We start from the raw sequence: 15,034 nt of genomic DNA, 5'->3' as shown, positions 1-15,034 counted from the left end.
TGCTGAGACAGCATATGTCACTTGATAGGAGACAGACTTACTACCAAAGCTAACAATCTGTAGTCTGTCTGAATTTGGTCAACATAAAAAACTGAAGAAAAACTAGGAAGCCAGAGCATTATCAAGTAAAAACGTCCTATCAGTGATATTGCTGGAGTATTTTTTGTCGTCTTGTGAAAATGTCAGAAAAACCGATGGAGACAAATTGCAGTTTTTACCTCACCTTGGTTATAAGCTGAAGTGAGTATGTGTCATAGCTTGTATGCCCATCAGCTGTCGTCATTGTGGGTACATTTTTCTGTTCTAAAACTACTGGACCGTTGAAGATGACAGATAATGTACATATTCCCACCAGATGTCTGTTCAAATGGTTCGAGTCATGTTGACAGTTTTTTGTCATGTAAAAAAAATGAATGAAATTTTTAAAGTAACTACATAGTCTCACCAAAATGTGTTCGAATGGTTCTGATCCATGGTAATTTTAAAACTAGATGAAAAAAATACAAATCAAATTTAGTTAACAGTTTCCCCTGAACTTTCATAAACTTAAGGCTCATAAAGATGCTACAGATTTTTTTCTACAATTGCTGTTTGCATTTAATGTGAATATTTGTCACCAGAAGTCTCAAATTTGATGAAAGTAATGGAAAAAATAGTATAAGAATGTTTGGTAAAATGTGAAGAGCAAAAATATTCAAATTTGAGGAATAAAGATACAACTTTCCAAATATAGTTCAGAGAGTAGACACTTTGCATGGATCATAAGTTTAACTACAGTTGTAGTTGTTGAGATTTTAAATCTTTTGTGCTTTGATTTTAAAGTTGAATACATCAAAGTGAAAAACGATTCTTTAACACTTAGAAACAAAATCAAATGTACATTTTTTAAATACCCAGAGTGAGTGAGTGAGTTTAGTTTTACGCCGCACTCATTAATATTCCAGCTATATGGCGGCGGTTTGTAAATAATTGAGTCTGGACCAGACATTCCAGTGATTAACAGCATGAGCATCGATCTGCGCAATTGGGAACCGATGACATGTGTCAACCAAATCAGCGAGCCTGACCACCCGATCCCATTAGTCGCCTCCTACGACAAGCATGGGTTACTGAAGATCAATATTCTAACCCGGACTTTCACGGGCCTGAAATACCCAGGCAAAAGGCAGTGTCATTGTGATTGGTAACAATGTATTGGTGCAACCTTATAAGTATATCATTGTCAGAAAAGTAACAATGTTGTTAAATGTAAGTTGATGTGCTTAAAATATACCAATTAATCATCAATTAAAGCACTTACATGAAGAAAAAAGCGATATACTATATGTGATTAGTAAGAGCAAAAGAAGATAAATCTCGATTTTGAAGATGCATACCGATTGTCCAGGCAAGATGGAATCAAGTCGTTCAGGTTTCTTACTCACGTTTAACACGAAACGAAATGATTGGTGTGATCCTAAACATGTCATTATTTGATTGGTGTCAGATGTTTTACACCATTGGTGCCAACAGTGCTGTCTAATAAATGCCTCATTTATTTTCTTTCATGTGAATAGCAAACTCTCAGTATAAACAGCTCATCTGATGAATAATAAAGGTCATGTTAGCCAATCTTTGTTGGTGAGTGTTTTTGTCATTTGCTGGAGTCCATATGCGTCTTGATCCAAAAGTGTCTTAATTGATGGAGGAGCGGTAGGGTAGCCAAGTGGTTAAAGCGTTGGCTCATCACACCGAAGACCTGGGTTTGATTCCCCACATGGGTAAAACATGTGAAGCCCATTTCTGCCCCACCCGCAAAACAGCCGTCCCAATCACCACTAAACAGGAACCATGCTTATCAATCATCTTTTTACAGAGCAGAAACCTGCCTGCCTTGAAAAGTGCTTAACCAGTCATCTTTGAATTCTGCTTAACCAATCATCTATGAACAGTACTAGTTCTTATCAAACATCTATGAATGGTGCTTACACAGTCATCTTTGAATTCTGCTTAACCAATCATCTATGAATTGTGCTTACCAAACATCAATGAACAGTGTTTACCAAACATCTATGAATGGTGCTTAACAACATCTATGAATGGTGCTTACCAAACATCTATGAATGGTGCTTCACCAATCACATGTAAGTGGTGCTTAAACAGTCATATTTGATATCAGCTTAACCAATCATCTATGAATGGTGCTTAAACAGTCATATTTGATGCTTAACCAATCATCTATGAATGGTGCTTAACCAATCACATGTAAGTGGTGCTTAAACAGTCATATTTGATATCAGCTTAACCAATCATCTATGAATGGTGCTTAACCAATCATATATAAGTGGTGCTTAAACAGTCATATTCGATATCAGCTTAACCAATCATCTATGAATGGTGCTTACCCCATCATCAAAAAATGGTGCTTACCCCATCATCAATGAAGAGTGCTTAACCATTCATCTTATGCTATTCTACCTGTTTCTGCTTAAAATGTTTATCTGATGTATCAGTACATTCTACATTGCTTGATGCTAATTCTTGAATAACCCTTAATTGTATTTTTCAGCACAATTGGAGAAGAAATATGAGGGTATGTACACAGACTGCCTTGTCTTTCTGTTCTCTCAACCTCAAACTCCCTCTCTATGTCACCCTGTCTACCCTTTCTTTGAAATGGAATCTTCTGCATGAGCAAATGAATTTCCCTGCTTTAATGAGGTGTGCCTTTTTCCCTTGCATGTCAGAAACTTGGGCTTTCATGTCAACAGATGTTGTTAAATAAAAAGCACATTTAAGCGTATTAAGCGTGGAGCCTGTTAGACATTTGAGAGTGCGATTGTTGATCAAATAATCAGACATGGTAAATGAAATCTCTGGGCATGGAGTCACATGATAAGCATTGAGAGACAAAACCTTCGTTTTCCCAGTGTGGTATAATAGACTTGAAGCAAAGTGTATTAAGGAAGGCCATTGATGGATGGGAGCCTATTATAGGGATTTAAAGAGAATGTCTATCACACAATCACACTAGTTAATATTGTAACCACACCAGTGGGCTTGGAGGGCTCCACTGTAGCCGTGTGGGCTAACCATGATTAATCTGGGGATTTCTTCCACTGTAGTTTCTTTGTCCTTTTGTAATGAAGAGATAGTTCATCAAATACTGCTACAAACCAATAGGGATACATACAGTTCTCTCAGCCTGAAAAACTAATTCATGCTTCTGCAGTCACCTGACAACTGTTTTTTAAATCAATTTTCTCTCTTGAATATTTTTATGTCATTGAGAATTGCTTAACTGTAACTAGAGGCTTTGCAGAGACATTAGATGTGAAAGATAACAAGTTTTATAGGTTTTCCTTGAAAAAATGTTTCTATATTAAATTAATTCCAGATCTTTTAGGGTATTTTGGGCAACACTTAATTTGCAATTATTACAAAGATATTAAGGCAAAAATATTATATCCTTGTTTAATGGGACTTAAAACGGATTGGTATATAAAGTAGCAATTGTAAGGTATTCAGATTGAATCGAAGCAATTCAAATGTGTAAATTATACAGAAATAGCAGGGTTTGCCCGACATGCCTAAACAATGTGGACATGGCATATAAATTGGTAAACTGCCCAATCACAATCCTGTTTTATTTTTTGTGTTTTATGCTATCCCCCACTGGTGGTCACCATTGTTTTGAAATTCTTGCCAATTACTAGTGATGTTTGTAGTGTAACATTGTAGCATTATTGTGTGTGCCCTGCTCACCACTCACATAGTTGTTATGTTCAACACCAGGAGGCGGGCATGTGATGTGCCCACATGCGGATTTATTACTTTCCGAAGGAAATAATGAAGTGTCAAAACTATTGGTTATGTTGTGGCTTGACAGAAACGACACAGTGTTAATAGTATAGGCTGGATGGTGTGAGCCATTGGCTTTAAAAACAACACAGTGTTAACAATATTGACTGTATGTACTCCAGTAGCTTTGAAAAACAACATTGTGTTATCAATATTGGCTGGATGTTCCCCAGTAGCTTTTAAAAAGAACACAGTGTTAATAATATTAGAAATATTTGGGCTAAAAACAACACAGTGTTAATAACAATGTTTGGATGTTCTCCAGTAGCTTTTGAAAACAACACTGAGTGTTAATAATATTAGCCGGATATTGTTCAAGGCATTGGAAAACAACACAGTGTTAATAATATTTGCTGGATGTTATCCAGGGCATTGAAAATCAACAGTGTTAATCATTTTGGTTGTAGCCTGTGATGGCAAAAAATGACAGACAATAACAGCAGCACCTGTGTGTTATCAGCTAATGGCAGCGTAAAACAACACAGTGTTAATATCATAGGTTGTTAGCCCATGGTAGCCTTAAACAACACATGAACACGAGACGACAGTTTACAACAACACCACATTGATGACACTATAGTCCGTTTGGCTAAAAAAAATGGACCGATGACTTGCAATCTAACTCGAAAACTAATAAACATAAAATACTCCATGAAACAATGATCATAATCAAAACTTCAGACCAACTCTGAGGTTTTTGCAGAATTTATGTCCTAAAAATAAAGTTGTTTAACAAACTATCATTAAAATATTGACACAGTTCACTATTTGTTACGAGGGAGGAGTGCAGAGAAAGGGACAGCCAGGTGTGCGAGAAAGGATGGAGACGGCACAGCACAGATTAATGAATCAATAACTTTGTCGGCACTTGTGCACGTGCTTCTCTAACACCTGGCTGTCCTTTACTAGTTTTCGATTGCAATTCATCGGTCCGCTTTTGAGCCAAACGCACTATAGTGGAAGTGGAAGGGGTAGCCTAGTGGCTAAAGCGTCAGCTCATCAAGCTGAAGACGTGGGTTCGATTCCCAACATGGGTGCAAAGTGTGAAGCCCATTTCTGGTGTCCCCTAACCTGATATTGCTGGAATATTGCTGAAAGCGGCGTAACACCATACTCACTCACTCACTCACTAGATAGTGGAAACTTTGGATATTCCTAGATGTAACATCAGTTGTTCAATCATGCTGTTGCAGTCATGGATGTATTTTGTGTCATTTACAAGTCATCAGTATTTACTGAAAGTAATATTTGTTTCAAGATTTTACTTTCATTTTGCTGATGTCACAAGACAAGCATCTGCAGGAACTTCAGACTGCAGTTCTGGTGAACCGTCGTAACAAATCCTGTCAATCTAATATACTAAATCTATGCCTACATATCACACCTGAATACTGGTCTTGTATTCCAATAAATTATGTGGTGTGCATTCCATTGGAACTCCTCATGAATATTACTTCACAGAGCTTAGGACTAGACAGCTCTCTCGGAAAACTTTGTGTATTTTGGTTGGAATTAGGAAGGATGAGACCTGGCTTAGGAGGAGGTTACGTCTTCGTAACATGTGAATTTCTTTGTAATTTCCATGTGTGTCAGGTATCTTGATGGAGACAATGAATATTTCATGTGGAAATGTTCACCAGACAGTGCCACTTCCACCATCAGGAGCTTTGAGTGTGTGGATATGGCATGTGTATGTGTTGCACATGTATAGAGCTAGACACCTCTATTAGGCGAAGAGGGTTGATCAACTCTTATTGCCCTGTTTGGGTTGTTGGGACCATATGCTCACAGTCTGCCAGTCGGGTCAAGAGATTATCATCAAATAGATCCTGATCGTACACATATCACAGTTCCTCTCAACAGGTTCATTCCAAACTTCAATTATCCCGTCATGCGAATATTCCCAATTTTGGTGAATTTTCTTGTGTACTGAATTTTATGGAAGGGCCCTTGATACAATGAACTGAGCTTGGGGTGCAATGCTCCAAGCACTGAGAGCTTCCCGTGTCAATATACTCCACTTCTTTCTGGTCCTCTCAGGAGGCGTTGTCGCGTTGCACACAGAATTACGCAGCCCCTCGGAAAGAAGAAACAAGTCTGGAGTGATGGCCGTCCTCATAACATGTGCTGGTGGCATTGAATCAATGCAAGCAAATATCAGTCCTTGTAATTGAGCTAATCTCAGGAACGCAAATGTCCCCCTTTCGACAGGACAAAAAGTTGAGTGTGTAACCTCCGTTATTGTCTTGTCGTTGACAGCTAATTCTGACTCTGGTGCTGCTTGTTACCCGATTTGTTGGTTCTGTAGGCTAATCTCGCCTTCATCAAGCCAGCCTTCTGGTCTGCCTCCAAGATGGCTAATTCTGTTCCATTCCTTCAAAGGCATGCTATCTACTGAAGCTAATTTGTCAGGAGTTATACAAAATATTTTTGATAACCATAGCAACAAAATAATTCGAGTTATTTCATCTATGCATGTCTGACTTGAACAAAGGATTTAATTTGATTCCTATTGTCCCTAGACGCACTCGCACTCTTTGGAATTCCCGCGAGCCAGACAATGATCACATGATTTTACACTTTCAGCTGTGTTCTACACACAGATACTGGCTTATCAAACATCCACTGGTAAAGCGTAAACTTGTTTCACTATCAGCTGTCATCTCTCATTCTGTTGACATTGAAATTTGTGATCTTCAATGTCTGCTTCATCAAATGCTTTTATACACTGAACAATTTAACTTCAATTGACCTTAAAAAAATCTCGATAAAATGTTATTGAACATTAGAATTTGAAACATCAATGAACGTTGTATTTTCGTCCTTCAAACACTCAAGGATTATGACTCATGTTTGTTTCAAATGTCAGCATATTTTTTGTCATGTTAAATTTAAATGATAGTTTAGAAAATGCTGACAGCAATAAAACACCTTCAGACAATTATTTTCTTCAAATGTTCTATTGAACATTCACAAATGCTAAAAATATTTTTTTATCACCAGGATGTGTGTTATTTCTATTTATACTGCATTGTTCACTTGTGAGTTTTAACACATTTGAGGAGACAAAAATAAAGAACACGATTTTCTGCAATCTGCAAAATATTTTAGAAATTTCTTATGATTAGTCAACAAACAAACCTTTTGACGTTACCTTTTTTGTAAATCCCTAACTGTCTGCTATCTATTTATATGATTTTAAGCGTTATTTTGCCTTTTACCGCAAAAGGGATCCGTTTTGACTCATAATCAAGACAAATGTCTGTGACCATTTTTAGACAAGTTAAATTTCTCTTTCCAGTATTTCTTTATAAAAAATGTTGAAAGTAAGCATATGTTCTTTGTTAATGTTAATCCATAATGATAAAAAAAAGGTTTTTGGAAAAATGTTACATTGTAAGATTTAAAACACAAGAAGTTATTTACTGAAGAATATTTTGTTCATTCAAGTACAAAATTGTTAAATTACCATGCTCTTACGTCATGAAGCAAGCATTTGTGTATGTTGATCATGGTCTTTTAGCTGCAAGTAAGAAATTCATCCACAACCAACAAAACAGTGGGTCTGGTTGTCCTTAACCATTGGTCTTGATATTGAACTAATGTTGAATATACTTAAATGAACATTTTCTTTTTGAGTACCACACCTGTCTTGAAGTAACATGTAATTTGGATTAAGAAAAAATTGAAAATTAAATCATTTACAGTATTTTCTTTCATTTTGTTTCATCAAACGAAGTTATTGATAGTGTACCACGACATCATTGTCAGCTCTTGGCATATTTACTCGTCACTGATGTTCTGTTATCATGACATGGATTAATCATTACACCCCTAGCCTCTACCGTTAAACAGATTTCTTTTCAATTCTCTTTGATGATTATCGGTAATTGAAAACTGTCAAATTGTCACTTTTTCCGTCTTTCTGTTCACTTGGGAATTTCAGACATGCTATTTGGGTATTCCATGCTTCAGGTAATGGTTTTGCTTTGGCAAAAAAAAATATAAATTGAAGTTCATTGTAAAACAGACAACTGTACCTGAATTGCTGTAGTTTTGTGAAGTATTAGTGGACATAAGTCACTCAAACTATGGTAGTTGTAAACTTTCAAAAGTTTCACCTTTTTACTGGTTTTATTGATGACATGTACAGATGTGATGAATAAGGGTAGGTCGTGAATAAATAAGTCTTTTGGTCTGGTTCAGGAAAGTAGTATTTTCTGGTTCAGGAAAGTAGTATTTTCTGCTGGACAGACCTAAAAAATCTGAAGAGCAGGTCATGATCACCATTTTCACAAACATCAGGCATTATCATTGTGTGAGTAATACTTTAGTATAATTTTCATGACTATTTTGCCTCCTACTCACTTTGGAATCTGTTTTGGCTAATGATCATGTCTCCTCGTTCTCTAGCGATAGCCTTTTATCTATATACATCCTCCACTGGGTCGTCCAGAGTGTGACTGGGCCAGAAACTGCTCAGATCAAATCTGCAATTTTCAAATATCTGCATAATTACAAATCTGATGTAAACCGACGACAAATGCTTGTCTATGGGGTGTTACAATTCCTGCTGCAGCGACAGCCATGTCCCGGAGCACTAGGGTGTATATAGATAGATGTGGTTTACTTGTAGGCTGGTCCCGCAGGCCAAGACCTGAACATCGGGGAGCTCAGTAAATATTCTAGACACAGCTTCTCAATCACAGACAATTTGTACAAGCAAAACTGATTATTTCCATTGCATGCATTTACTGCTATACTTTTGAAGGTGATGTTAGAGAATATTTCCTTGGGGAATGGCTCTGGCGCAATAGAGATCATTTTGGTAGGTTTTACATCGTGCTGACATTTTCAGAAACGTTCATAATGTTATAAATTGTTATATTGAAAGGAGCAGTAGATAATTTATTATTTGACATCAATAATGAAAAAAAGCCTATCTAGTATTGATGTCTATGAGCAAACTCGTATTGTTGTTTTAAACAGAAATATATGTATAATGAAACAAAATAACAAACAGTAACCTACTCTTTTTGTGTTTTGACTCCAGGATTTCTGATGATTATGTTTGGAAGGGGGGATTTCTCTGTCAGTACTTACTGTGTGTTATGGGATATTGGACAACCTAGTTAAAGCAAACCCAAAGTTATCTTTGAAATCTCTAAGGATGACTTAAAACTTTTGGCGGCTACAATAGGATGTCCAGGTCAATCTTCTGTTGAGTTCATAAATATGCTTAAATGGTACTCCCACGCCAGCATACTGAAATTATTTTCAGGGGTAAATTGGTGCATTGAACCTTCATGGATGGTGGTGACTATATGTATCCATCTTGTGCAAGGGATGAGGGGAATTAAACATCAGACTATTTCACTACTATCATTTTTTCTTCACATCCATGTTGAGGTGGAAATTCACAAATTTGTGTTTGTACATACTTTTACTTGCCATCATTTAACCCTTCTCCTTTGGGTGTCAGTATTGTGCGAATTCACTTTTTGCCATTGTTCATACTTTTTCTAGCCATCATTGAATCCTTTTCAGTTTTGTGCAATGCTTCCTCTTGTTATGTAAAAAGTTGGCTTTATTTATTCCCATCAGTTTGTCTAGATATTGTCTACAATGTTGTGCACCTGTCTGGAGGATGAGAGTGTGAGCTGCAGCAGACTAGTGTGTGCAGGTGATGTCCACATCCTCTGATTCTCTTGCTGAATGGGCCCTCAATGATTTCCACTTTGAACATGTTGGTGGCAGGAGTGGAATAATTTCATGGCAACATAGATTATACCAACTGTAAAGGACAGATCAAAGTGAAAACACATCGCTTCATTCCTTTGCTCATCCAGTCAGTAATAGAACAAGATGGTGTGAACTTCCAGAGTTGTGTATCTGACTGAAGCAGACGTCCCTGTCCTGGATCAGGGACTTATCTTGACATTCACAGATAAATAGCCCTAGGTCTATGTTGAAAAAGTGAAAAATTCTAAGTAGAAAGTGTCCCCTTTGCTTGATGGTCATGTGTGATATTCCATGACCCCACTCATCGTCCAGATCTCCCCAGCAGGGCCTCTAGCTCCCTCCCAGAGGCCCTGACAGTCTCTTTTCTCTTAGATTTGATCTTCACATTAGGAACAAATTACCTCTCTTGATTCTTGACTTTGTTCCTTACCGACTTGCTAAAGACTGTACAGACCTGTGGCAGTGTCAGCTCCTTGCAAGGAATAGTCATCCTCTTGCACTGAGACCTGTATGACATCCCACTGTGTGTTGCGTCTGAGGTGTAGGTCTATGTTACATGTAAGCCCATCCACCCCATTTCGGCTGTCCGATTAAATGAATCAATAAGCCCCATGGGGCTATGCCTTAGACATTATGGTAAGTTGACATCCCATCGTAAAACTGAAATACTGTTCAAAGTGGCATGAAGCTGGGCATTTCACTCATTCACAAGTTGATCTTGGTGCCCGACTATGTTAGGTTATCGCCATCTCTCAGTGCAAGGCTCATATAGATCCTTAAGACAGGAGGAGTTACTGGGCCCACTTGTACAAGCCAATATTTGCATGAACTATTGCAGATCTGTGTTGAAGTATGGGAGCTACAATAGCTATACACTATGAAATCATTTATGTAAAACAACAATATATCCCTTACATCTTGTGCTTTTCCAAGTCCATTGTTACCCTTATGGGTTCAAAGAAGAATAGGTTCCATGCTTGTCTGATGAGAGTTTGTTTGGTGGTCACTCTCTGTGATTTGGCCGATTGTATGATCATGCCCTGACGAACTAGAACTGTGCTCAAGCCATCTCTGATTGGTTAACCTGGTTTCCTATCCCCTAGTACCTTGACGTATACCAATACCTTATTGGTTAACCTGGCTTCCTATCCCCTAGTACCTTGACGTATCCCAGTTGCGAAGATTGATGCTCATGCTGTGCATCACTGGATTGTCTGGTCCAGGCTCGATTATTTACAGACTGCCGCCATATAGCTGGAATATTGCTGAGTGCGGCATAAAACTTCACTCACTCACTCACTCGCTCACCAGTACCTACCACTTAAAAAAAAACCCTTCTCCTATCTCCTATTTTCTACCACAGACCCTCATCCATTACATATTGATAATGGTCCTCGTATGCCCAGCCCTGGAGGACCCACAGTGCTATCATCTCATTACTTGAGTACAGCTGTTAGTGTCCCCTGCTTGACAAGACAAGGCTCCTGCCCTGATGTGCAATACAACCATGGTAACATTGCATTTATAGGTGATTGGGGAACGGAAACTCCTGTTCATCCAGTTTCACATGACCGACATCAGTTTGTTCACTTGTATCTCATGCTGAGACAACCCAGACAGAGTGAAATGTAAATAATCAAAAATGACATGAAAGGTCTGGGCGAAAATGTCTCTTTTGGTTTCTAATTGTGATTAATTTCCTGGGGGTAAGGGGGGATTGTCCTTCAGAGGACAGATTAACCTGAAACACAAGAAACATGGTTGTAGTCAAGTTGAACTTAAGACTGGGAATAAGAAAAGTGAACAACTGAAAATAGGGTCTGCTAAGTATGCAAGACCTTTCCATATATTCCCATTGAAAGGTTGTCAAAATATACACCTGAATTTGTCCTGTACAAGACTTACAGAGTAAGAATAGGCAACCTTCAACACAGGACAAGTTACACATTTGTTTGTTTTTAGTTATATGTCGGGCTCATAGTGAGTGAGTGAGTGAGTATGGTTTTATGCCACTTTTAGCAATATTCCAGCGATATCACGGCAGGGGACACCAGAAATGGACTTCACACATTGTACCTATGTGGGGAATAAAATCTGGGTCTTCGGTGTGATGAGCGACCGCTTGAACCACCAGGATATCCCACTGCCCTACGTGATCATAGTACAGCATCCTGTACAGAGTTGGGTTCGGACCAGACAAACCTGTGATTAGTATCATGAGCAACATCAGAGAATAATGATACTGTTCATCCAAGAGTCTGTCCACTAGTGCTGGACTGATTAATTGAATAATCAGTCAGATGATTGATCTTGCGTGCCTCACCAATTATCAATGGGCTCAAGAGACTGAAACACCAAATTAAACTTTAGTAAGTATGTTTCTTATTGTTTACGTTTGTTAAATCCAGACTCGTAAAACTGCAATGTAAACAGGAAGTAACCTCGATCATCGTGATCGTGGTATTAGTCGGTGCCAGTTTCGTTAGCAGTTTTGTGTCCCGTTATGGCCCACATGAGTTTTATGGTGGGGTCTAGGATTACAATTGATGATTGACGATTACTGAGCTCCAATTATCGATCTGCATATTGTGAGCATACTGACAACCGAATCTCATCTTGTACAGCCAGCAGTACTACATCTGTTGGCAGATCAAAGAGAAAAGCTGACAATAATCTCCAGTCACGTCATGGTCCTCCAAACAAAGGTTGGGGGCGGTGGGGTAGTTTAGTGGTTAACGTGTTCGACCGTCACGCAGAAGACCCAGGTTTGATTCCCCACATGGGTACAATGTGTGAAGCCCATTTCTGGTTTCCCCCACCGTGATATTGCTGGAATATTGCCCAAAGTGGTGTAAAACTAGACTCACTCACTCACTTCATACAAGGTTGAACTGGCCCACGTTTTAGAACACCTGCCTTCAGAGCAGATAGGATATTTGATCCTCGGAGTTACTGAACTGAAAGATGTCACAAGCTGGTACTGTTTGTTGTTGGGATTGTGTATTGGCAAATGATTAATTAAAATAAAAATGCAATATATTGCAATACAGGTATCTGTATATTGCAATATATTGGCAGCTGAAGTTTTTACCAGTGAGTAACACTGATTGCACTGGCAGATGCTATTTTCTATATACTATGGCCTTAAAAATATGTATTATGGTTCTGATAACAGCAATCTCAAAATTATGTTCCATAGTTACGGATTCTTTCTGTTATAAACAATTCATTGCATGTAAAGTATGCTGAATTGTCAATCAGTTATGATGTGAACTTTCAGTTGTAAATGAAAATCTGTATCGATTTTAAAGTCAACCATAGAGAAACTCACAATAATTGTTTGACGTTGTACAGAAAAATATAATTGTTATACATTTTGTTTTAAAAGCGTATTGCGGTAATCTGGTATCAGGTTACCCTGACAGGTGCTTGGTTGCAAGGTCATAACACAAACACTGGCTCAGGGTGAGGCACTGAGTGTCTGAGTTTGGTGGCCATTTGAAACACTGACATAGTATTTAAGTTACTGTAAAACCAGCATCAGTCTGGACTAGGTCAAACAGGCATGCATACACATGCACCTGCTATGTAAGTTAAAAAAACCTTAAAGGTCACATGCAACGGAAAACACAACTTTGCAGATTCTGAAACCTTTCGGTATGGACTTACAGGAACAAATTATCAAAAATACAAATTCAACTTATAAAGTTGAAAAATAACGCGATGAAAACCCCCCTGCGAAATCGGAGTTCAAACGATTCATTTAATTCACCCCAGTTGGGGTGAAAAGTGGTTTCAACAACTGTGCTGTGCTGCACTGCGTCATGGCGCATGCGCAGTGAATAGGTTCGCGCAGCTTGAAGTGGGGATTCACGGATTGGTCATGAGCAGGAGTAGACTAATCTTGGTTGTGTACACAAACAACAAAATTAATAGTAAATAATCTACTCATTACATAAAAGAACCTTGTTAAGGATCTAGATCTACTCAGCTTTGTGTCAAATAGTGAAGTGTTCGTCATTTCAAAATGGAAAACCTTGCTGTCGGTGAGTACTCTGAGTAGGCTTTGATGTGAGCTATTTTACTAATGTTTTGACTTTTGTTGATATTTCACAGGCACGAGCTTTTTATATGCTATGATAGTAGATTACCGATTTAACTATTATTTCATTTGACTATTTCACCACACGTTCTTCTTACCAAGTCACTTTCTGTGATATCTGTGATATAGATATGCCTCTGTCACAGACAAAACTCAGTGTCTGATTTATTGACACCTATGTGTCTGCCTGCCTGTCTGTTAATGACAATATGCAATACACAACTTCTATCACTGACCTCATGCAATTTGAACTTAACACCTATCAAACTATACACCATAAGCAAAACGCATTGATTTATGGCTCGTGCACCCGAGTTCTGTCTCTGTCACATTATGTAAATACACAGACAGGCAGGTGTGATACTTGTACACATGACATGTTATGATGTCTGTTGATTGCAAAATGTTATACACAAAAAATTAGCATGTATTTACAAAACCCAACATCCCTATAAACACACAAAGAGCCCTGAGAGTATCAGCAAATGAACCAGCCAATGCAAGACTTTGTTATACTTAAGTGCACACCCACCCACTCTGACTGGGTTCGGTATCCCGGGTGCTTCGTTTCGAGGGAAGTAAACCTTAAATATTGCACTTTTGATTTGCTATTGTACGCTTATAATATTGTTTATTTGTTTTTTCATAATCGGCAATGCATATTATGTGTCATGAATAAGTGATAATTGTGTTTTAATTATGTTTGTTTTTTTTGTTGCATGTGACCTTTAAATTCCCATTTCACCTAACCTGATGAATGGTCTATTCACGAGGATTTTATATATTGTACAGACAGCATCTGGTTTTGCAAGACAATAGCTGCCCTTTGCACTTAACACTATGTTTCATATGACAAACCTGTATCCTGTTTGTGAAAAAGGTATCTTCCTAAACATGGGCATTGATCATTCCTGAAAAAGTGTTATTACATCTCCAACAAGTGGTTGTCTGACTTGCTCAAGCAAATTACATATAAAGTATATTTCTGTCTAGGATTGGTGGTAAGGAGTGAGCTCATAGCCAACTATTCTAAAATTAGTTAAAAATATGATTTGCAAAAATAATTGATTAATAATAAAAGCATTTATTCTCTATCATAGATCCATGGTTGTCAAGGCAGCCCAAGAAATCAGTCCCATTTGGTTAACAAATGTGAAGGTTTCAGTGCATTCTGTTTGGAAAAGAAAATTACCATGATCTACATCTCATGGTGTGTCACGAATTCAAAACACATGTATCTGTGCTCCAAAAGAAAATTAACAATGCAATCTCAATATTTCAGATAAATCTCTGTCGTATCAGAAGAATCCTCATCAATGACTACATAAGACTTAGACCCATAAAGATAAT

At 37.9% G+C, this 15,034-nt stretch overlaps 1 protein-coding gene across 1 annotated transcript in view; it reads left to right on the top strand.

Moving 5' to 3' along the window:
* LOC124282433 (limbic system-associated membrane protein-like) overlaps positions 1-15,034 on the top strand; it is a 151,019-nt gene that overhangs the window by 39,497 nt on the left and 96,488 nt on the right. Inside the window, 1 exon segment of the mRNA XM_046718418.1 lies at positions 2,549-2,572. Coding sequence (XP_046574374.1) covers positions 2,549-2,572 — 24 coding nt within the window.

This window comes from Haliotis rubra, unplaced genomic scaffold, assembly GCF_003918875.1.
Source record: "Haliotis rubra isolate DU_JTF1 unplaced genomic scaffold, ASM391887v1 Scf3, whole genome shotgun sequence".
NCBI lineage: Eukaryota > Metazoa > Mollusca > Gastropoda > Lepetellida > Haliotidae > Haliotis > Haliotis rubra.
The sequence above is the reverse complement of the archived record's forward strand: the minus strand, read 5'-3'. Positions and strand labels throughout refer to the sequence as shown.